The sequence below is a fragment of the Corythoichthys intestinalis genome, chromosome 3 (assembly GCF_030265065.1).
Source record: "Corythoichthys intestinalis isolate RoL2023-P3 chromosome 3, ASM3026506v1, whole genome shotgun sequence".
NCBI lineage: Eukaryota > Metazoa > Chordata > Actinopteri > Syngnathiformes > Syngnathidae > Corythoichthys > Corythoichthys intestinalis.
In genome coordinates, this window is record NC_080397.1 from 65542759 (window position 1) to 65565891 (window position 23133).

The 23133-nt window shown below is 41.3% G+C and overlaps 1 protein-coding gene across 6 annotated transcripts in view; it reads left to right on the forward strand.

Annotated features, from left to right (window-relative positions):
• The window catches only part of LOC130913367 (mitochondrial import receptor subunit TOM70-like), a 122169-nt gene that overhangs the window by 78157 nt on the left and 20879 nt on the right, over nucleotides 1-23133 (forward strand). For 5 of the 6 annotated variants that reach the window (XM_057831935.1, XM_057831937.1, XM_057831932.1 and 2 more), the window contains exons 9-12: nucleotides 2785-2892; nucleotides 2963-3085; nucleotides 3152-3249; nucleotides 13860-14000. In XM_057831935.1, coding sequence (XP_057687918.1) covers nucleotides 2785-2892; nucleotides 2963-3085; nucleotides 3152-3249; nucleotides 13860-14000 — 470 coding nt within the window. Of the gene's footprint in view, nucleotides 1-2784; nucleotides 2893-2962; nucleotides 3086-3151; nucleotides 3250-13859; nucleotides 14001-15687; nucleotides 15778-23133 lie in introns of those variants that run through there. The other variant, XM_057831936.1, reaches the window with a different exon arrangement.

Here is a 23133-nt window from a genome sequence, read left to right on the forward strand (position 1 = left end):
TGGAATGATAATTTAGCTTCACTTGCTGCGCTAGTGTCAGTCACCACACAGCGCGCTTAGATTGAGACCGCACGCAAGCTATAATACGGACAAGCACAACTCATGGTATGGTTGCCTCTACTTCCCATGCATTTCGGCAGAACCGCTACTAGTCGCCGTCATTGCCCGATCGTCACGGGCGTGTCACAACGCGAGAGCTAACAAAACCACTGTAACGCACGCAGCGTAGCGTTTTCTTCACAGCCCAAAACGAAAACGAAACCGGTAGTGGCAACGAAGCAACATGCTAAAACAATGGGCAGTTTGAGCACCGACGCCAGCGACGTGCAGCGATTGATTTTCAACGCACCCAGGAAATACAAAAGTCGGACTTTGAAGTGAGGAAGGCAGCCAGATCTGTTCCCATGAGACAGAGCTAGTGTGAAGTGAGGAGCGGTACAGGGATCGTGAGTTTTTAACCCTGGAAAAATAACCCACTACAATGGTGGAAAGGGCAGCACGCTCCTTTGGAGAGTTTTTTCCCACGAAACGCAGTCTACTTAAACATTAACATGTGGATTAGTTGATCTTCCTCAAGAAAAAAATCTACCCTTCAAAAAAGATATGGACAGTGATGAGAAATAAAAAAAAATGTGTAAGCACAGGCATAAGTGAAAGACTGCTGTGTATAAGGTAAAAGTAATGATTATTGACCTGTCTGTCTAAAATGCCATGTTTTTATTCCCCCAATTATACCAGTGGTAAAACATAATTTATTTATGATAACATTGCGGGTTTAATTCTTTTTTTTCTAGAGCTGCTGTATATAATTAATATTTTTTGTTGGTAAGATGTTTACGTTGAAAGTTTGCACTTAAATTGCTTACCTCTTGTGTTTGAAACACCAGGAAATACACTAATTGATTTGCTGCACTTTATTGTTGTCTGTCACTGGAGTTTTATTTTATTATAAATCCCATCCAACAAAATGACGGTCATATAGTAAGCCTTATTTTTATTTTTTTCATAAAAAAATAAAACATAACATTGGTATGAAATTTTGTTGTGTAATTTTGCTATTAGAAATGTGGTCTTATTTATATGTATTATATTATACAAATGTTTACTATCGTATCGTTTTCACTCTGTATCGAACCGTATCGTTCTTAAACTGTATCGAATCGGTCGGCCTTAAAAACGTATCGTTTTTTAATCGAATCGTAACCTGTGTATCTAGATACATATCGAATCGGCTTCATGCCAGAGATTCCCATCCCTACTATAAACTAGTGCTGTCAAAATTATCGAGTTAACAGGCGGTAATTAAAGTTTTTAATTAATCACGTTAAAATATTTGACGCATTTAACGCATGCGCGGAATGACCCGCTCATGCATTGCCTCAACCGCAATACAATGACGCTGTTTTTTGCGAGAGCTAAGAGGCAAAAAAAACACACACACAAAAAAAAACAAAAGGCGAGTGGACACAGGCATTCATTGGACCGCGCCCTTTATTGGCATAAGCTTCGGCAACTCCTTCACAATAAACATAAGTATCATTTAGTGAAAGCACAACAAAAGTAATATTCCCATCTCTCAAAAAAAATGTTCACAAAAAGAAAAGCGCTTCAATCTGTATTAATGAGGCCCTCTTTTCACACAGTTAAACAAAAATGCAAAGAGAACTGGCATTCCCAATCAAAATAGCTATGCAAAATACTCATAAACCTTACTGAGACTTTGGTCAAACTCTATTCGAAAACTTCGTTTAGCTCAACAAATACACTGGATGGCAATATTTTTTCACAATATACAAACTATCAGAGGTCTTGCTCGTTGTGAAGCCAGCACTCAAATGAACATGAATCACAATAGACCCAGTCTAAGAAAAAAAAACGGCTACAACGTCAGTCAAGGGACAAAACAAACACATTGGCTTGCTTTCTTAGTAATTTAAAACTCACTATTGACACCTTGTGGTGTATTTCAATCAGTACCTTACGTAGTTAAAGGCACTGTGGAAGAACGGCTGTGACGTCACCGCTCGGCGACGTCAACACCGGCGAGCTACTAGATTATTTTTTTGATTGAAAATTTTACAAATTTTATTAAAACAAAAACAGAAGGGTTTTTATATAACATTACTGTAACTTGTACTAACATTTATCTTTTAAGAAGTACAAATCTTTCTATCCATGGGTCCCTTTAACAGAAAGAATGTTAATAAAGTTAATGCCATCGTGGATTTATTGTTAGAATAAACAAATACAGTACTTGTGTACAGTGTGTTAAATGTATATATCCGTCTTGTGTCTTATCTTTCCATTCCAACAATGATTTACAAAAAATATGGCATATTTCAGAGATGGTTTGAATTTTAATTGTTTGATAGCCCTACTATGAACGTCACAGAACTACTCCTTATTGTGGTCTCTAACTGCCTGATCCATCGCCAAACCGTCAACCCAGTAGATGGCGGTAATCCCCCATGATGCAAGGCGTAAACTGGCAGCAAAAAACAAGTTGAAGACTTACTCCTTCTCCCGCTAATACTCGTAGGAGCCACGTCAACGCAGGCAAGTGCTGCCCCCCAGCGGCCAAAGGGATTCTCTTCAAATTGGTCCCGTGAAAAATCATAAAAACCAGATTTTTTCATGAATTTATAAACTGGACGGTTAAAATAGGGTATCAAAAGAGGACTTGTCCGAGCAAAAGAGGACGTTTGGTCACCCAAAGCAAGCAGCTTTTCATACAGCTGGAAATCTCTCCAAAAGGTGACATACTGCCGTTCTATTTACTCTCAGCTTAAAATGGACCTGCACCTGGTGGATGAAGCTGTAGAAGACTTTGACAAAAGCATCCAGCTCAGACCTGAGTTTGCTCTCACCCAGGCGCAGAGGTCCTTCGCTCTGGTGAGTTTTCATGACCATCCATCACGTTTGTTGAATATTTTGGGTTAAAAGCGACAATTGTGGTCTTCAGTACAAACAAGCATACACCGAGCTCTGCCCATCCAAGACACACGTTCAGAAAGCCATGGATGGATTCGAGGACGTTATCAAAAGGTTTCCCACTTGTGCAGAGGGCTACGCACTATACGCTCAGGTAGCAATGTGTATTCATTCTTACTGTGACATCTAAACTTTAACATTCTTTCGTTGTCTTTCCCAGGCTTTAACCAAGGAGGGACGCTTCAGAAAGGCAGACAAGATGTACGACAAGTGTATTGAAGTGGAACCACACAACGCCAACTATTATGTTCACAAAGGGTAAGGGCGACGCTCTTAAGCAGTTGCCCCCTGGTGGCTGAAAAGTGTCATTGCATGTAACTGACTTTCCTATATATGTGTACCGGTATATGAAAATGGCGGAAGCACAGACAAGACTAAAAAAGCAGTTTCTGCTCTTGCACTCCTCTTTAAAAGAAATTGCAGTATTTTAAGACTAAACAACTGTTGTGTTTGATAGAACAATATGTGTATATGCTGCCATAGCAGATTCATGGCGCTTTAAGCCCGCAAACTATTTTAAATTGGTCCATTTTACCCTGAAAACCCCCATTTACAGACATCACGCAACCGCTTTTGTTTCAACCTAGCCACAAAAAGAAGGTAAGTAATTATTGTTATTATTCAAAATGTCTGTCAATTTTAGCTCAGAATTATTAATTGATGTTTAATATTTAGTTCCAAAAAGAAAAATGATTTTAAAAAAATGAAAAAACAAACAAACAAAAAACATTTAAAAAAAAAAAAAAAAACTCTCATATTTTAAACTTTTAAACAAATTACATCACAATGAAAAATTTGGCGTCTGTAAAAAAGTCACGGATATCTATCTCATCACTATCACTAAATTATATTTTTTTGTTACTGTCGCATTTTTCCCGATACGTTAGATGAAAAATAATTGATCCAAACAAAGAAAAATGGAAAAATAACGTTTAAAAGGGTAACTATATGAAAAAGGAAAATCTCGACCACTCCTTGTTGTATGCAATTTCTGCATCGTGACCCATGTTATATCACCATGTTTCACCCATAAAATGTCCCAAAAATCCGGCTGTGGGCATTCACAGCTGTGTCTTGACACTTGGTGATACATGCTACATGGAGTTTTTGGATCGAAACAAGGTAAATACGCGATAATATCTCTAAATAATAATATCTTAAAATCGTGGCGTCTTTAATTCTGCTCTCGCCTCCAGATAGGGTTTCGCTGTTGAAAGAATTTTTTTTTTTTTTTAAAATGCCCTCCTGTTCAAAATTTTTCTTACCCCAGAAAATTGAGATTTTAAGCTTTCCAATGATGTATCCCACATGCAATTTTGAAAGTTGGCCAAATTGGGGGTCCCAGAGCGGAACTTCAAGTCACCTGAGTGTTTTCCGCCATATACTGTATAGAAATGTTGTAAAGCAAGAAAACAAAAAAAGATATTTTTCGAATGGGTCAAAATTATTTTTCGAACAGATCATGTGACTTGCACTTTAGACGGTCATTTCCTTTGCATATTATTAAACTAAATAAATAAATAGGGGAGGGCAATTTTATTTTTCAAATGATTTTTTTCTTTGATTGATTTTTTTTTTTTTTTTTTTTTTTGATTGAAGCAACTTTTGGGGGGAATTATTGACATGTCCTACCCATAATATGACCCAAACACAAAAGGGATTGCTCAAATCAGAACTTTTTTTTTTTTAATGAAAAATGAAGTGTTCAAATGCAAATTTTGGAGTCCCAAATATTTTTTTTGCATTCAAAAACTTTTTCTTTTCTATGATTGAAATTTTTCTTATTTTGATTGAAGTGATTTTTCTTTTGAAAATACATATATTTTTTTGTAAGAAGCAACTAATTTTTAAATTCAATAATAAAGACACAAATGTCCAAGCCAAAATGTGGCCCAAACACAAAACATTACTTTCATTTTAAAAAATGCTCCGATCAAAAAAAAAATTTTTTGACTTAAATAAAAAAAATAAAAAAAACTTCAGCTAAAAAATAGCTTTCAAATGCATTTTTTTGAGTTTCAAATTTATTTTTGCATTCAAACATTTTTTGACTTTTTTTTTTTATTGAAGATGTATATTTTGATTGATGCAACTTTTTAAATTTTTTTTTTTGATCGAATAATGAAGACACAACTATACCTCCATATACCGTAATTTCCCGAATATAACGCGCACTTTTTTTCCCCAAAATCAACTGGTAAACTCATGGTGCGCATTATAAACGGGTACATGGATGGAGACAGAAATATATATGTATTACATATATATATAAACCGATTTTTTTTCATTGACACGGCCACGTTGTGTTGAAGAAACGTATGCGGCCACTCGTTGCCGACCATTACGGTACGTGACGTCACCGTTTTGTTTCGGTAATACGTCACTCTAATCGGCCGAATGATTTCGTCTGTGTTAAATTCTGCTTTTTTCACTCTTCATAAAGCACAGAATTTAGTTTCTTGAACTCATTTGAGTCGACGTTTATTGCAGCTCCGCAATTCGGACCATAACAAATGTAAGGACACACACTTTCTGTGTCCGTCAACTATATCTGTCCCTCGGGAAACTCAATCCCAAATAACTAGTTCCTATTACTGTCGTGGTCATAGCGATGAGCTCTCACGGATTTCCGACTTAAGTTCTCACTTTCATTTTACCGTATCAATCCATGGAAGAAACATTTATTCATCATGAGGAAACGAGCAAGTTATACAGCAGTCTTTATAAGAAACGTCACATCTGTTTTGTTTTCTCCTAGATTCTGGTAAGTTGGAGAAGTTGTCAAATCATATTATTACCGTAAATATTGTCAGTTCACGTTAATGTTTTGAACTACCAATGTGCTATGCTTGAGCTGTGTTTCACCAGTCAGTAAAATGACATCTCTGTATCTGTACACAAGCTCTGTTTTCTTGTATTCTTCTATTTATTGGTGCTAAAATTAGGGTGCGCATTATAAACGGGTACAATAATTTTCCCTAGATTTTACAAGTAAATTTGGGGTGCGCATTATACACGGGTGCGCCTTATATTCGGGAAATTACGGTAGCTCCGTCCAGGAGATAACATTTTTGACTGAGGTAACAAGGCACCGTCTAACCGTTTGCATTACTCTAACACAGGGGTCCCCATCTGCCGGGCCGCGGACCGATACCGGTCCGTGGCGCATTTGCGACCGGGCCGCAAAGAAAAAATAATTTAATAACGGCCGCATTCTCGCCGAATTAACCCTGTGCCCCTGCTTAACACACCAATATCTCTGTCTACTCTAGATATAATACTACGGGATAGATTACAATGTTGTCATAGAAGTCCATTGATTGGACTGCTAGCAGTACATCTTGTTTGTGTATATAACATATCTATGTGCGCTTGTCCTCGATAATAGCGTATTACTAGGCCGCGGCGCAGCACATTTGTTCCCGGAAATAATTAGCCCCCACACGAGCGAAGATAACAGGAAAACAGACGTCTTTGGAAATATTTTCACGGGGAAAAGGATATTTTTACAGTGAAAAGGGCACCTGACGAGCCTACAACCTCGAAGACCCACGAACTGCGAATTCGTGACCTGTTTGTGAATAAACAGAGAGATCGCAAATGACGGCGTCATTCTGGAATATCCTGACATCGCGACAAGAGCGTTGAAAACCTTGCTACTAGGGTTGTTCCGATCATGTTTTTTTGCTCCCGATCTGATCCCGATCGTTATAGTTTGAGTATCTACCGATCCCGATATTTCCCGATCCGACTGTTTTTTTTGGCTCCCGATTCAATTCCGATCAGTCCCGATAATTTTTCCCGATCATATACATTTTGGCAATGCATTAAGAAAAAAATGAATAAAACTTGGACAAATATATACATTCAACATACAGTACATAAGTACTGTATTTGTTTATTATGACAATAAATCCTCAAGATGGCATTTACATTATTAACATTCTTTCTGTGAGAGGGATCCACGGATAGAAAGACTTGGGACTCTGTGTACTGTGACTAAATACTGCCATCTAGTGTATTTGTTGAGCTTTCAGTTCAGATACTGCAGCATGCCCCAAGGCATGATGGGAAAGTGGAACCATGATGGGAAAACCATGACTGTAAGTCATGTTAAGAATGGATATACCATCTCTGCTTTGGGAAATAGGTTATGGAGTAAAGACAATGAATTTTGCCACCTTGTTTCTCTACATTGTTTCCCATGATTCTTCTAGTCATAGGGAGATCGATTGTGAGGTTTCAGTTAAATGTGAGAAATTTCAAAGATTTTCAAAAATCACTCTACTCAAGTAATGCTGATTTTCATCTCTTGATATAGCTAACAGGCATTAAAATCTCTCACCTTTCGGTGAAATTCGCCGTTTTGAATTCAAAAACGGCGACCTACGTGAATTGCGTAGATCCGAGGAGAAATTCTTTTTGGGGGGGGTCGGGAGGTTTTATTTAATCATTACTATTGTAACAAATCGAGTTATAATGTGGCGGGGGTGTTAGCATGTGTTCCTGAATGCACCGCATGACGTAGAGGGGTGAGGGAGGTGCGGGAGAGCGAGGGACGTGCCTTCCGTGTTTACGTTTGTTCTGGCGGGGAGATATGTGCGTTGGCTGCGGCAGACAGCAGTCGTGTTGTTCAATAAGTTTCCACAAATAAAGAATTTCAATCTGATTCAACAGTTGACTATTATCAACGTTACATTATTATTATCATCATGTGATTAACTTAGTATGTAAACTGAGCACTTAAGAAATTGGTTCTTTAAAAAATGTCACACTTGGACAGTCAGCAAATCCTTCTACTGTAGATGCTTCGCTGACGAGAACCAATCATCGGCCCAAGGTGCGTTCCATTATTCCAAACGCGCGCACTCAGTGCTCGGAGAGCCTTTGGTTGCATTGCAAAGCTGCGAAAACAAAAAGCAGGCCTTATCCACACCGGGGCAGACCAGAGCGCAGCATACACACTTGCCTGTATTTGCCAGCAGATTGAATTTGGTGAGTAATGGTTTCAATCGTTTTCACATTTTGCGATATAAAAAAGTTACTGCCATTCGTTGCAGCTTGCGTTGAACACAGCCAGAGCTAGCCAAATCTCCCATGAAAAAAAATAGCTCCCGTTAAATTGGCGTCAAGCTTGTGTATTTAGCGGTAATATAAACGAAGAAACACACTGTTGAGTCAAATTAAGCGACATGCTCTCGGATGGAGGGGGCGCCTCGCATCGCTCCCGTCGTCCGCCTGAGACGCGTTATTTTCGGCTGAGACTTGAGCTGACGGCCGGTGTCGGCACAACACCGGCCCGACAAGTGGTGGGAATGAGTCCCGCTTCTTAAAGCTTTTCAGAAATACAGGGATCCCTTGTTTTTCGCGGTTAATGGGGACCAGAACCCGCCGCAATAAGTGAAAACCGCGAAGTAGCGCCCCTCCCCCTCAATTTTTTTTGTGCGCGTTCAATGCATTCAGATTTTACATTGGAAAAAAGATACATATATATATATATATATATAAGACATGTTTTTTTCACTTTTTTCACCAAAGTATCATTTATAAATGGTTTTAAAGCACTTCAAAATGTAAGAATTATGATAAGTTTTAAACATGTTACTGCCCCACCGAATTATTTTTAAACAAGAATAAAGTAGTAAGAAAATGCTTGGCTTTATTAAATGCTTCATAGTGAGTCTACTCAAACCCTCTCAGGCTTTGGTAAACGGTGATTGACACATGTGCAATGTTTTTCTTTTTATATATATTTTTTTGTTTGAAGCAACTTATTTGATTGAATAATAAAGACACAAATGTCCTAGCCAAAATGTGGCCCAAACGCAAAACAACATTACTTCAATGGAAAAATTTGTTTCAATCAAGAAAAATAGTTTTCAAATGCTTTTTTTGTCTCAAATTTATTTTTGCAATCAAAAACAATTTTTTTTATTGAAGTGACTTTTTGGGGATTAAAAGTATATACTGTATTTTGATTGAAGCAACTTTGTTTTTGATAGAAGTAACTTTGTTTTTTGATTGAATAATAAAAACACGATTGAATAATAAAAACACAAATCTACCTCCATTGTTATTGAGAGAGAAAGAAATTAAGAAAGCTTTAAAACTAAAAGCCACCGGGGAGTCTGTTTTTTTGTTTTTTTTTTAAAATATATTTCATTACATAGACATGCCTCGTAGGGAAGGGAGATTGAGGGATAAAAAAAGAGTTAGATGAGGCTGCTAAAGGCAGTGGATACCTCATCAGCTGGGTGAATAGCAGACCTGGTAAGAACAAGTTTGCAAGGATAGTTGGGTATTAAATACAATTATAAACACAATTACAATGTTATTTTTCTATAAGATTTTATGTCATTGCTTTATTAATCATTAGGTGCTAGAGTTGTTAAGTATGGATAATAATGAAATAATAGTTTTAAGAAAACTGCTGTTGGTGGCTCACTGACCATCTAAGGGAGGAAGTTTTGATGCAAAGGTTGAAGGAAGAAAAGAGGCAGACTGACTGAGTCACAGCCAGAAAGTGTTGATGACAGTTTTGATTTCTATTCACTGTTGCCCCCTCCCAATTAAAGTATGTCACAGTCGCAGCCAATTATTATCTAAAGCTGGTTAAAATTGAAGTTATGTTGTTTTAAGGTGTATTAAATACTTGTTCATGTGCTCCTTTTGATCTACGAGCACCCGCCCCTCCACCGGTCTCTGCACGGCCCTGCTGAAACACAGTGTGGGTCGACAGAGCTCAATATTTTGTTGGGGTGTACAGCTTCTTTGGAGTGTCCTATTCGCCCATCTTAACATGTGAACTGCTAGCGTATGATTATGTACTGTATTTGATGATGTGCGAAGAAACTGAAACAGTGTACTGGAACATATTTCCTCCACACCCTTTTCACCTTTTTAACCTCTGACCCATTTTCATGCCTGAGCTAAAATAGCGTCGCAATCGATTGAGTGCGGCATCGAGTGAAAGGGCTATGCAGCGCAAGTATTAATAACTTAAATACTTCAACGTGACTCATGTATCAGTCAAGTAAATGCCGCCGTTTTCGGGATATTTATGATAACCCTACGCTAAGCCTAAACTAAAGACACTGGATGAGTGTAACATATTATGTCTGTAACGTTAAATACAATTAGAAAACGATTTATTAAAATATATATATATTAAAAAAAAGAAAGGCATGGCCGATCAATTTTCAGCCTATTCCGATACTTTGAAAATCACGTGATCGGCTCCCGATCGATCGGGACATCTCTACTTGCTACAATTTCCAACATCGTATCTTTGTGAAGCGGGCTTCTTAATTAATGTTTAACGATAAGGTGAAGTCGTTAATGGTGAGTGCGGTGTGCAGCTGTTGTGTGAAGCTTACATGGCAGGATGAATCTGAGGAGAACTTTTCTACAAGTCCTTCCATGATCAAATGTAAGTTAATATTCCTTCGTCGTCCATCGTTGCAACTTTTGATGGGTTGCAAAATTTGTCAGAACACCGATCCGTGAAAAAAAAGACCCAAATAACACCGGTCCGTGGTGCAAAAAAGGTTGGGGACCCCTGCTCTAACATAGGTAATATAATCAATCAGGGAATAGTATCATTTCTCATAGGTACTGTAGGATTGTTTGTACTATTCTCCTAACTAACTCCTAACACATTCATTATAGTAAAGCATCTAACTATAGTTTAGGCAGACTTCACTCCATGCCCTTGGACACAGTAAAGTGAATCACCTTATCAGCCCTGAGGGCTCATGAGGGGGAAATGAAAAAGATGGTGCCGTTTCTCGTAGGCACAGTCTAACCGTTTGCAGTACTCTAACACACGTAATACAAACAATCAGGGAATAGTATCATTTCTCATGTGTACTGTAGGATTGTTTGTACTACTCTAAAACATCGAATAGATAATAAATAGCACACCATAGTTTAATGAAAAGAAGCAAAATAGATACAGTGCCTTGCAAAAGTATTCGGCCCCCTTGAACCTTGCAACCTTTCGCCTCATTTCAGGCTTCAAACATAAAGATATAAAATTTTAATTTTTTGTCAAGAATCAACAACAAGTGGGATACAATCGTGAAGTGGAACAAAATTTATTGGCTAATTTAAACTTTTTTAACAAATAAAAAACTGAAAAGTGGGGCGTGCAATATTATTCGGCCCCCTTGCGTTAATACTTTGCAGCGCCACCTTTTGCTCCAATTACAGCTGCAAGTCGCTTGGGGTATGTTTCTATCAGTTTTGCACATCGAGAGACTGACATTCTTGCCCATTCTTCCTTGCAAAACAGCTCGAGCTCAGTGAGGTTGGATGGAGAGTGTTTGTGAACAGCAGTCTTCAGCTCTTTCCACAGATTCTCGATTGGATTCAGGTCTGGACTTGGCCATTCTAACACCTGGATACGTTTATTTTTTAAGCATTCCATTGTAGATTTGGCTTTATGTGTTGGATCATTGTCCTGTCGGAAGATAAATCTCCATCCCAGTCTCAGGTCTTGTGCATATACCAACAGGTTTTCTTCCAGAATGTTCATGTATTTGGCTGCATCCATCTTCCCGTCAATTTTAACCATCTTCCCTGTCCTTGCTGAAGAAAAGCAGGCCCAAACCATGATGCTGCCACCACCATGTTTGACAGTGGGGATGGTGTGTTCAGGGTGATGAGCTGTGTTGCTTTTACGCCAAACATATTGTTTTGCATTGTGGCCAAAAAGTTCAATTTTGGTTTCATCTGACCAGAGCACCTTCTTCCACATGTTTGGTGTGTCTCCCAGGTGGCTTGTGGCAAACTTTAAACGAGACTTTTTATGGATATCTTTGAGAAATTGCTTTCTTCTTGCCACTCTTCCATAAAGGCCAGATTTGTACAGTGTACGACTGATTGTTGTCCAATGGACAGACTCTCCCACCTCAGCTGTAGATCTCTGCAGTTCATCCAGAGTGATCATGGGCCTCTTGGCTGCATCTCTGATCAGTTTTCTCCTTGTTTGACAAGAAAGTTTGGAAGGACGGCCGGGTCTTGGTAGATTTGCAGTGGTCTGATGCTCCTTCAATTTCAATATGATGGCTTGCACAGTGCTCCTTGAGATGTTTAAAGCTTGGGAAATCTTTTTGTATCCAAATCCGGCTTTAAACTTCTCCACAGTAGTATCTCGGACTTTCCTGGTGTGTTCCTTGGTTTTCATCATGCTCTCTGCACTTTAAACAGAACCCTGAGACTATCACAGAGCAGGTGCATTTATACGGAGACTTGATTACACACAAGTGGATTCTATTTATCATCATCGGTCATTTAGGACAACATTGGATCATTTAGAGATCCTCACTGAACTTCGGGAGTGAGTTTGCTGCACTGAAAGTAAAGGGGCCGAATAATATTGCACGCCCCAGTTTTCAGTTTTTTATTTGTTAAAAAAGTTTTAATTATCCAATAAATGTTGTTCCACTTCACGATTGTGTCCCACTTGTTGTTGATTCTTGACAAAAAAAATTAATTTCATATCTTTATGTTTGAAGCCTGAAATGTGGCGAGAGGTTGCAAGGTTCAAGGGGGCCGAATACTTTTGCAAGGCACTGTAGTTTAGGCAGACTTCACTCCATGCCCTTGGACACAGTAAAGTGAATCACCTTATCAGCCCTGTCGGGGCTCATGAGGGGGAAATGAAAAAGATGGTACCGTTTCTCGTAGGCAAAGTCTAACCGTTTGCATTACTCTAACACACGTAATACAAACAATCAGGGAATAGTATCATTTCTTATATGTACTGTAGGATTGTTTGTACTACTCTAAAACATCGAATAGAAAAGAAATAGCACACCATAGTTTAATGAAGAGAAGCAGAATAGATACACAACGCCATCTTATCACAGAAGCCCAATGTGTGCGTCACGAGCAAGATTGACGCACCAACTCTTGCAATCCGTTCTCCCGGCTACTCCAAGGACAAAGAGCAGGGCGCCCTGTCCTAAAATAAGTAGGGTCTCGCCCAGCCAGGATAACAAAGTTGATAGCGGGCGCTTGGGACGTCAAGACCAGCGTCAGTCGCTGTGGCAACCACGTCCCAGCCACGCACGAACCTAACCGGCCACAGAGGGATGATCCCAAGACAACACCCAGCCACACCTTCGGCCCGGCCCACTCCACAGCAGCTTTCAAAAAAGACTGGACACTGAGATAGCAAACGTTTCGGGATCATTGCTATGTAGCCGTTGTTTTGACGACCCTGGATCCAGAATTGTCCCTCTGTCGTCTGTTTTTGCCTTGTTTTTTGACCATCGTCGACGAATAAATTGTCAACTTGTTTTCGGTGAGCCTTCTTCAAACTTTTGGAACATGGAGTTAGTACAAAGGGTTAACATATTGGCCCCCACCGGTCTCTCTGGGGGCGGCGTCAGCAGAGCGCCACTTCGTTCGGCTGTCTCCGTTTCCGCGGCTTGGCGTTGGGGGCCGAATTCCTTCAGCACGACACCGGCGGGCGTACCATATTCAATGGATGATGGTCTTGGCTAAAAGTATAGCTGTTCTTCCAGCAGCCTGACTTAGAATTCCCCTTAAGAATGATGGGAAACACAAAAAACGCTCACTTTCAACTTACTATTATAAATATTCTTGTAAGTTAATTTTTTTTGCTGAATCAACCTGTTGTGCCCCCCTTTGCCCCAAAAGTCAAACTCCGCCTAGTCCACACATGGACATAAGGAGACCTTGTAATGCCAAGCAATATAACCTGAAAGGTGATTTTTTTTTTTTGCCTTCTCTCTTACTTTGTAACTTGAATGTGTGAAGTGTCAGCTGAAAAGATGTTATGTTACTTTTAAAAGGGTGTTAAACGTATACGCTAATTCTCGATCCCTGTTTTACTGCAGATTATTACAGCTCCAGTGGAAACGAGGCATGGACTCAAGAAGCTTGTGTGGGTTGGCCCTGGACCTAATCAGAGAAGCCATCAAAATCGACAACAAATGTGCCTTTGCTCGCGAATCATTGAGATATGTCAAACATCCATGGTGAGGACACAACTGACTTTCCTATATATATAAAAATTGTAAAGCAATAAAACAGGAACAAAAATGAATGAAATCAACCAAAAAAATGTTTATAATGGGTGAAAATTATGTTTTGAACAGATCATGTGACTAACACCTTAGACGGTCATATGCTTTGAATTTAATTGTCATTAAAAAAAAATATTAGGGGAGGGCAATTTTATTTTTCAAATGATTTTTTTTCTTTGATTGATTTTTTTTTTTTTTTTACCGAAGCAACTTTAATTGCCTGGGTGAAATGATTGAGACACAAATGTCCTACCCTTAATATGGCCCAAATACAAAAAGGATTGCTTTAATCAAAACTTTTCCAATGAAAAATTAAGTGTTGAAATGCAAATTTTTCAATCTCAAATATCTTTCCGCATTCAAAAACTTTTTCTATGATTGAAAATTTTCTTTTTTGTATTGATTTTTCTTTTTAAACATATATTCTTTTTAAACAACTTACCTTATCGGCCCGAATATAAGACAGCCCTCATTATAACACGATCCCCTCTTTTTCAAGACTCAAGTTTAAAAAAAGACTTTTTGAACAGCAAATTCATTTTTATACAGAAAATAATTAACAGTACATCTGAAACTAACGATTATAACAATATATTTGAAAGAAAAAGCATGTTATTTTGCCTCATTCAAATCTTAATATCTGAATATTTAAATATGTAAACTATAAGTGCAATCACATTGGTAAATGAATGGTTTCTGGTTTTTGAAATGTAAATAAACCAATCTATTGTCAGGCATGAAAATCTCTCACCTTTCGGCGAAATTCGCCGTTTTGAAGTCAAAAAGGGCGACCTACGTGAATTGTGTAGATCCGAGGAGAAATTCTTTTTTGGGGGGGGGGGGGGGGGGGTCGGGAGGTTTTATTTAATTATTATTATTATTATCATCATGTGATTAACTTAGTACGTAAACTGAGCACTTAAGAAATCGGTTCTTTAAAAAAGTGACACTTGGACAGTCAGCAAATCCTTCTAGATGCTTCGCTGACGAGAGCCAATCATCTGCCCAAGCTGCGTTCCATTATTCCAAACGCGCGCACACTCTTCACTAGGGATGGGAATTGATAGGATTTTTACGATTCCGATTCCATTATCGATATTGCTTAACGATTCGATTCTTTATCGATTCTCTTATCGATTCTAAATTGGGGGAAAAGAACAAACGTTTTGATTGGCATCGAGTTTGTTTAATCAGAAGTCACAACCCTACAAACTCACAATGAGATCAAAAGAGGCCCAAAGCCTCAATGTTAACTGTGGCAATAAGTGGCAAATACATAAGAATGTGTAACATTTTACTGAAACATTTATCTAATAGAAATAAAAAAATATTGGTATATATTGGCAGATAGGTTTTTGTTCTGCCTTTGGCAATATGTGTTAAAGCAGGGGTCCCCAAACTTTTTCCTGTGAGGGCCACATAACTTTTCCCTTCTCTGATGAGGGGCCGGGGTCAGTTTGTTACAGAAAAAGGGTGACGATTGCAGAAGTGCATAAATGTAAAAAATTACTGTTTTTCAGAAAGCCACAATCAAATAACCCTTTCTGGATTCTTTATAATAATAATAATAATAATTAATAATAAAAACACTATTAATTAAATAGATAATAACCAAATAACCCTCTCTGAATTCTTCAAGGAAAAGGCCAGAAAATAAATAACACGATTGAGAAAAAAAAAAAAAAATTCAAAATGGCCGGACCAAATGTGGAGGCGGGCCGTATTTGGGCCGCAGTTTGAGAACTTCTGGAGCGCGCATACACCCAAAGAAGAAATGCTGCATCCAAGTGAGTGAGAGGGGAAACACTTCTACGAGCCTACGTTCTTTGTTAATGTTAATATCTACAGAGGCAACGCCTGTATGTATCATCTTTTGTGTTGTTGTTGTTGTGTTTCCACTCGCGATCGGACACTTAAATCCAGTTGTGTAGTGGTTTGAACGATGTGCTAATGCTAGCGAACGAATGCTAACCATACTGTTATTAGCAGCTAATCATCGCTGATTTACGTTGATGCAAACCTGTTTGTTATTGGGGACAAAATTGATTTGTTCATTTCTATTCTTAGTTTCACTCTTCAAGTGATGGTTGAATAAAATCAGCAAATTATACCAACGTCTTCTGCATCGTCATTTGGGAGTTTAGCTAGCTGTATAGCCGGGACTTTTTTTTTTTTTTTTTATAGCCAGGAATGAGCCTCTCTGTGAGGACAGCGCAATCGTATTCCCTCCCGATGCAGTTATCTCCACCTTGCAATGACTGCAAGTCGCTTTGTTGTAATTTTTCCTCGTGAAGTGAAGACACACTTTCGAGCGTTTGAACCTACGTGCTGTCATTGTTATGCTTATGGCTGCAATGCTTGTGCTTACCCGTCGTAACCTTTCATTTTCACACTCTTTCCTGGTGAAGTGTAGTCAAACTTTGGAGCGAGTGGTTCTTGGCGCCATGCTAGTTTGATGCGTCTGGACAACAACACACGCCACGACGCAATACGCGTCTTTAGGAATCGTTAAAGGGATCGTTAAGGCTTTTTCATTGTGATGTCGAGGCCTCGAAACACTCGGAACCGGTTCCGAATTGGAATCGGATTTCGATTCCCATCCCTACTCTTTACGTGTACCGAACATGGAGTGATGGGAGAGGCTTTGGTTGCATTGCAAAGCGCAAAAACAAAAAACAGGCCTTTTCCACTCCGGGGCAGACCAGAGCGCAGCACACACACTTGCCTGCATTTGCCAGCAGACTGAATTTGGTGAGTAACGGTTTCAATCGTTTTCATTTTTTGCAATGTTATAAAGTTACCGCCCTTCGTTGCAGCTTGCGTTGAACACTGCCAGAGCTAGCGGAAATTCCCGTGAAAAAAGAGCTCCCGTTAGGTTAGCGTCAAGTTTGTGTAACTAGCGGTAATATAAAAGAAGAAACGCACTGTTGAGTCAAATTAAGCGGCATGCTCGGATGGAGGGGGGCGCCTCGCATCGATCCCTTCATCCGCCTGAGGCGCGTTATTTTCGGCTGGGACTTGAGCTGATGGCCGGCGAGTTGTGGGAATCATTCTTGCTAATTAAAACTTTTCAGAAATCCCTCATTTTTCGCTGTTTATGGGGACCAGAACCCACCGCGATAAGTGAAAACCGCGAAGTGGTGCACCGCCCCCCCCATTTTTTTGGTGCGTGTTCAATTTATTCAGCTTAGCATTGAAAAAAAGATACACATACAGTGGGGAAAATAAGTATTTAGTCAACCACCAATTGTGCAAGTTCTCCTACTTGAAAATATTAGAGAGGCCTGTCATTGTCAATATGGGTAAACATCAACCATGAGAGACAGAATGTGGAAAAAAAATCACATTGTTTGATTTTTAAAGAATTTATTTCCAAAGTAGAGTAGAAAATAGGTATTTGGTCACCTACTAACAAGCAAGATTTCTGGCTGTCAAAGAGGTCTAACTTCTTCTAACGAGGCTCCACTCGTTACCTGTATTAATGGCACCTGTTTTAACTCATTATCGTTATAAAAGACACCTGTCCACAATCTCAGTCAGTCACACTCCAAATTCCACTATGGCCAAGACCAAAGAGCTGTCGGACAACACCAGAAACAAAATTGTAGACCTGCACCAGGCTGGAAAGACTGAATCTGCAATAGGTAAAACGCTTGGTGTAAAGAAATCAACTTTAGGAGCAATTATTAGAAAATGGACAACATACAAGACCACTGATAATCTCCCTCGATCTGGTTCTCCTTGCAAGATCTCACCACGTGGCGTCAAAATGATAACAAGAACGGTAAGCAAAAATCCCAGAATTACACCTAGTGAATGACCTACAGAGAGCTGGGACTACAGCAACAAAGGCTACAATCAGTAACACAATGCGCCGCCAGGGACTCAAATCCTGAAAGTACACGTCCAGGGCCGGCCCAGGTCATTTGGGGGCCCTAAGCAAAATAATGCAAAAGGGCCCATATTTTTGGCCCACCATTTCGTCACAGTGTACTGTGAAACCCATAAATGCAATCCAACCCATACGTCCGTCCATATTTTGTATCTTAATCAGATTTTGTTGCACTGCATACTTCAAACTTCTCACCCCAAATGATTGTCAATACTTACAGTAGATAGCGCCAAACCTTTTTCTAAAAGAGGAAAGAAAGAAGTTAAGGAAGAACTTTTATTTTTTTAAGCTTGTAATCAAGTATCAAAACTCACTAAAGTCAAATAAAGCAAACTGCAGTAAACAAAATAGAATTTAAATCAAACAATTGCCAGATTAGGGGCCCCCTAGTGTTCAGGGGCCCTAAGCAGCTGCATAGTCTGCGTATAGGCTGGTCCAGGCCCGTCTGCGGTTCGCTAGAGAGCATTTGGATGATCCAGAAGAGGACTGGGAGAATGTGTGATAGTCAGATGAAAGCAAAATAGATATTTTTGGTAGAAAGACAGGTTCTCGGGTTTGGAGGAGAAAGAATACTGAATTGGATCTGAAGAACACCATACTCACTGTGAAGTAGTGAGGGGTGGAAACATCATGCTTTGGGGCTGCTTTAGGGCTGTTTTTCTAAAAAGGGACCAGGACGACTGATCTGTGTAAAGCATGGGTCAGCAACCTTTTTGGTTTGGAGTGCCACTTTCAAATTTTCTTGTCAATCAGTGTGCCACACCAAGATTAATGACGCACATCCATTTTTTTTTTTTTAATCTATCCAACATAGCTGTAATTTTACTCCGAAGAAAACAACATGGACATACACTGAAATAGTAAAACTACCATTCCTCTTTTTCAATTAACTAAAAAATAAATGCATATTGGCGAAAATATATCAAAAATAAGTGCAACAGTAATTACAGCTGAACAGCATCATCAACTTATGTAAACATAACACACACGCACACACCCCCTGTTTTGGAGTGTCGAATGATTACTGGCGATCTTGTTTGATAATCACAGAATGTACATCTATTAGAATGTAATATTCGCCTTGTATTCCCCCAAGACTTTAGGGTTAAATGAAGACAGTAGAGGAGTTGCGAATTAGAAGTTTACTTGAATTCCATCCACATTAATACAGACAGATGGGTGTGGTTTTGGTGTTGGACGCACACAATAACTTGGGATAGCACAAGGAATTGTTACTAGTTCGGATGGAATGAGAAGAGCAACCTCCTCTCTTTTCAATAACGTTTCTTAAACCAGGAAGAAAAAAACAACTTCAGTTACTCTACTCTCACAGGACAATAAGGGAATCCTATTCTGCCCTCTGGTGGGCGAGCGAACTAATAACAAAAAGAACTGATCTTCAGAACAGCCGCCCCCAAATTTGTACAATCAAATTTGCTGTACCTGTTTATTACTGTTCAAACAATTCTGGTGCAGCAGGGAGTCTGACGAGACGGCTCACAGGTCGGACATATGTACGGTTTCTGACCTTAATCTCCGCGGTGCGAATCAGTCCATCAGTCCCTGGGAACACCTTGGTGATCTTCCCAACAGGCCATGATGCTCTAGGCAATTGTGGGTCCACGATCATGGTCACAGCGCCTACCTGTAGAGGGGCTGTTTCCACCTGCCACTTGGACCGCGTTTGCAGTGATGGTAGGTAGTAGTGAAGGAACCGTGACCAGAAGCGGTCTGCCAGCACTTGGCAGGTTCTCCAGTGACGTCGGCTGAGTAGATTTGAGTCGTGGTACACCACCTGAGGCAGGGAGGGGTCTGGCCGCCCCATCAACAGCAGATTGGGAGTAACAGGGTCAGGGTCTGCTACATCTGCTGACGAATAGCCTAAAGGCTTAGAGTTGAGGATGCCCTCAATTTCTATCAAGATGGTGGTCAACACTTCACCATTGACAACTTGTGAGCCCAGAGCAGCATTCATGGCGGACTTGATGGACCTTATGTCTCGCTCCCACGAACCTCCAAAATGAGGGGCGCTTGGTGGGTTGAATCTGAATTCAATCTGTTGCTCGGCCAACTGGGCTTGCAGCGAAGGATGCAGAGCTTTGTAGGCCTCTTGGAGCTCCCTGTCTCCACCTTTGAAGTTGGTGCCCTGATCAGAGAGCAACTCGGCCGGTTTCCCACGGCGGGATATGAATCTCCTCAGTGCCATTAGGAAGGAGTCAGTGTTAATGCTTGACAGGACCTCAATATGGACTGCTCTTGTCGTCATGCATTTGAAGAGCAGGCCCCAACGTTTCTCATTTCGACGTCCAATTTTGATCTGCATAGGACCGAAACAATCTATCCCCGTTGAGTAGAATGGGGGTTGCCGCAACCTGAGGCGGGCAGGAGGCAGATCTGACATCTTGGGGTTGATCGGTTGGGCTCTCCATCGTTGACACTCAGGACATAAGCGCTGTTCCTTTCGAACAGCTGCACGACCACGAAGAATCCAGAACCTCCTCCTCAGTTCAGCGAAGACCCGTTCTGTACCTGGGTGTTTAAGGTCGCTGTCAGTTTGTCTGATGAGCAACTTGGTCACCGCATGCTTGGGGTGCAAGACTACTGGGTGGGTTGCGTCGTTCTCGAGGTCTTGGCACCGCCGCAGTCGACCACCTACACGCAACAGTTGCAGAGCTTCGTCATATTCGGGAGCTAAGGTGATTAGGCAGCTGGATGAAGGGACTGGTTTCCCAGCTGCCAAGCACTGGACGTCCTCAGGAAAGCTCTCTCTCTGAGCCGACCTCAAAATACTGAGCTCGGCTTCCTTGTACTCCTCTACTGTGGGGTTGTTGTCGGTGTCCACCGCCGCCCCATGGAAGTACCGCGCAGTCGCGTGCAGAAGATCTCTGAAACTGCTGAACTGTTCAGCATCAGGTAAAGGGGGCACAAATGTACTAACAAGGCAGGCTGTGGGCTTGCGCAGCTCTTCCGGGTTATCCTCATACACTATGTCTGGGTGTACTGGCCATAAGTCAGGTGACCCATGTAAAAAGGGGGGGCCCTGAGCCCAGCGGTTCTCACCTCTCAATTCTTTCAACATCTTTCCTCGGGTAAGATCATCTGCCGGGTTCTCAGCTGTGCCCACGTAGTGCTAAGCCTGGCTGCTGGTCAACTCCTGGATCTCAGCAATGCGGGTTCCCACGAACACTTTAAAACGACAGGAATCTGATTGAATCCAGGTGAGGACAGTGGTGGAATCTGACCACATAACTACACTGGTCACCTCTAGGGTGAGCTCTTGGACCAAAACATTGGCCAGTTGGGCACCTGTGAGGGCGGCACACAGCTCCAGACGAGGCATAGAAAGCTGGCGTTTGGGGGCCACTCTTGAGCGGGCTGAAAGGAATGCCACCTCCACTCGCCCTGGCACATCTTCTGTGCGTAGGTATCCCACGGCACCATATGAGCGTGACTTGTAACGGAGCACATCCGTCTGACATAGCCAGTGTAAGCCCAGAGCAGGTTCTTGTGGGTCCATGTCGATGTGGTTAAGCCACTGCTCACTATGCTCTGACCTGATCTCTTTGGGCAAGTGACTGATGACGTCAGGCATGTTGCTTGCCCACTGCCTCAGCTAAAAACCTCCTGCTAGCAGTAGTTCCCTTAGTCTATCTCCATTCTCTTTGGCCTGTTCTGGAGTAGGGAAGCTTTGCATCCAGTTGTCCACGTAGAAGTACTTCTCAACGGACTCGCGAACTTCATCTCCGTGCTGACTGTGGTCACGTACGTGTTTCTGGAGAGCTGATATTGCGCAGCACGGTGAACAGGTGGTCCCGAAAGGAAGGACCTGCCATTCGTACACCCTGGGTGCTGAGTCTTGCTGCAGATCACGCCACAAGAAGCGCAACAGAGGCCGGTCTTCAGGTAGCAGTCTTACTTGATGGAACATTCCCTTTATGTCACTGATGACAGCAGTGGAGTGTTCCCTGAAACGCAACAACACCCCCAATAGCGATGCACACAGGTTTGGCCCAGATAGCAGCAGGTCATTTAGGTTTTTTTCTCGGTAAGTGAATGAGCAGTTGAACACCACTCTGTTCTTCCCATTGTGGGCCACCATGTGGTGAGGAATGAACCAAGACTCTTTGGAGCTTCTCACTTGCTCTTGGCTCACCTGGGAGATATAGCCAGCCTTTTCCAGCTTCATGATCTCCGCTTTGTAAGCCTCCGCTTTGACTGGATCCTTACGGAGACGTTTCTCTGTGCTACGCAGGCACGGAAGGGTAGCCTCAGGCGGCGCTGTGAGTGTGGGCATGTTGCTTACTCGGAGAAGTGGGGTGGCGTATCTTTGCACTCCTGCTACTTCTACCCTCGTTGTCTTTTCCTCCAGTAGGTTAATGGCCTCTTGGTCTCTCCGTGACCTTGTCACTAGTCTCTCACTTCTGTATGGTAAGATGTCCAGTTGCCAGAGCTTCTCTACTTGTCTATAGAGGTCAGCTGCTGGGGGATTAGTGGCTAGAAAAAAACACTGACTTTGGCCGTGCGGTTGGAAAGATTTGACTGGTCCTTGTAGGGCCCAACCCAGCCTGGTCTTGATAGCAGCTGGGCCCCCAGGTGGGCCAAGACGGACAGGCTCAATGGGTGTCACCAGATGCGGGCAGTCCGAGCCTATCAACAGGAGTGGCTGAGCATTCAAGATCGGCAGGAGTGGTAGCCTTTTGAGATGGCGGTATCTACGCTGAAGCCCCTCTATTGGATAAGAATGTTCAGCTAGACCTAGTTCTTCTGCAGTAAAGGCCCCTTTGATGATGAAGGTCTTCTTTGGCTGACCAGCTGGCGCGATCTCAAATGTCACTGAGGAACCATGTAGCGTCCTCAAGTCCTGTCGTACTGTCCTTAGGGTGAGATTCTCTGGAGGTCCCTGGAGCTGCAGCCTCTGAGCGGCATCTTGTAGGAGTATTGTCCTCTCCGAACCATCGTCTAGTATGGCGTAGGTCTCCAGGGTGTGGCCACCATTTCTTAGTAGTACTTTACAGACCTTTAGAAGGACTTGATTACAGCCTGCACGCCGATCCAGGTACAGAATGTCGGCAGAGGACTTTACCTCATCTGAAGCTGTCTCATATGCGTTATTCTCAGTGGTGGCACTCCGCAAGTTGACATCATGTAAGGCTTCTAAATGTTTTCCCTTACATACCTTGCACAATATTTTCA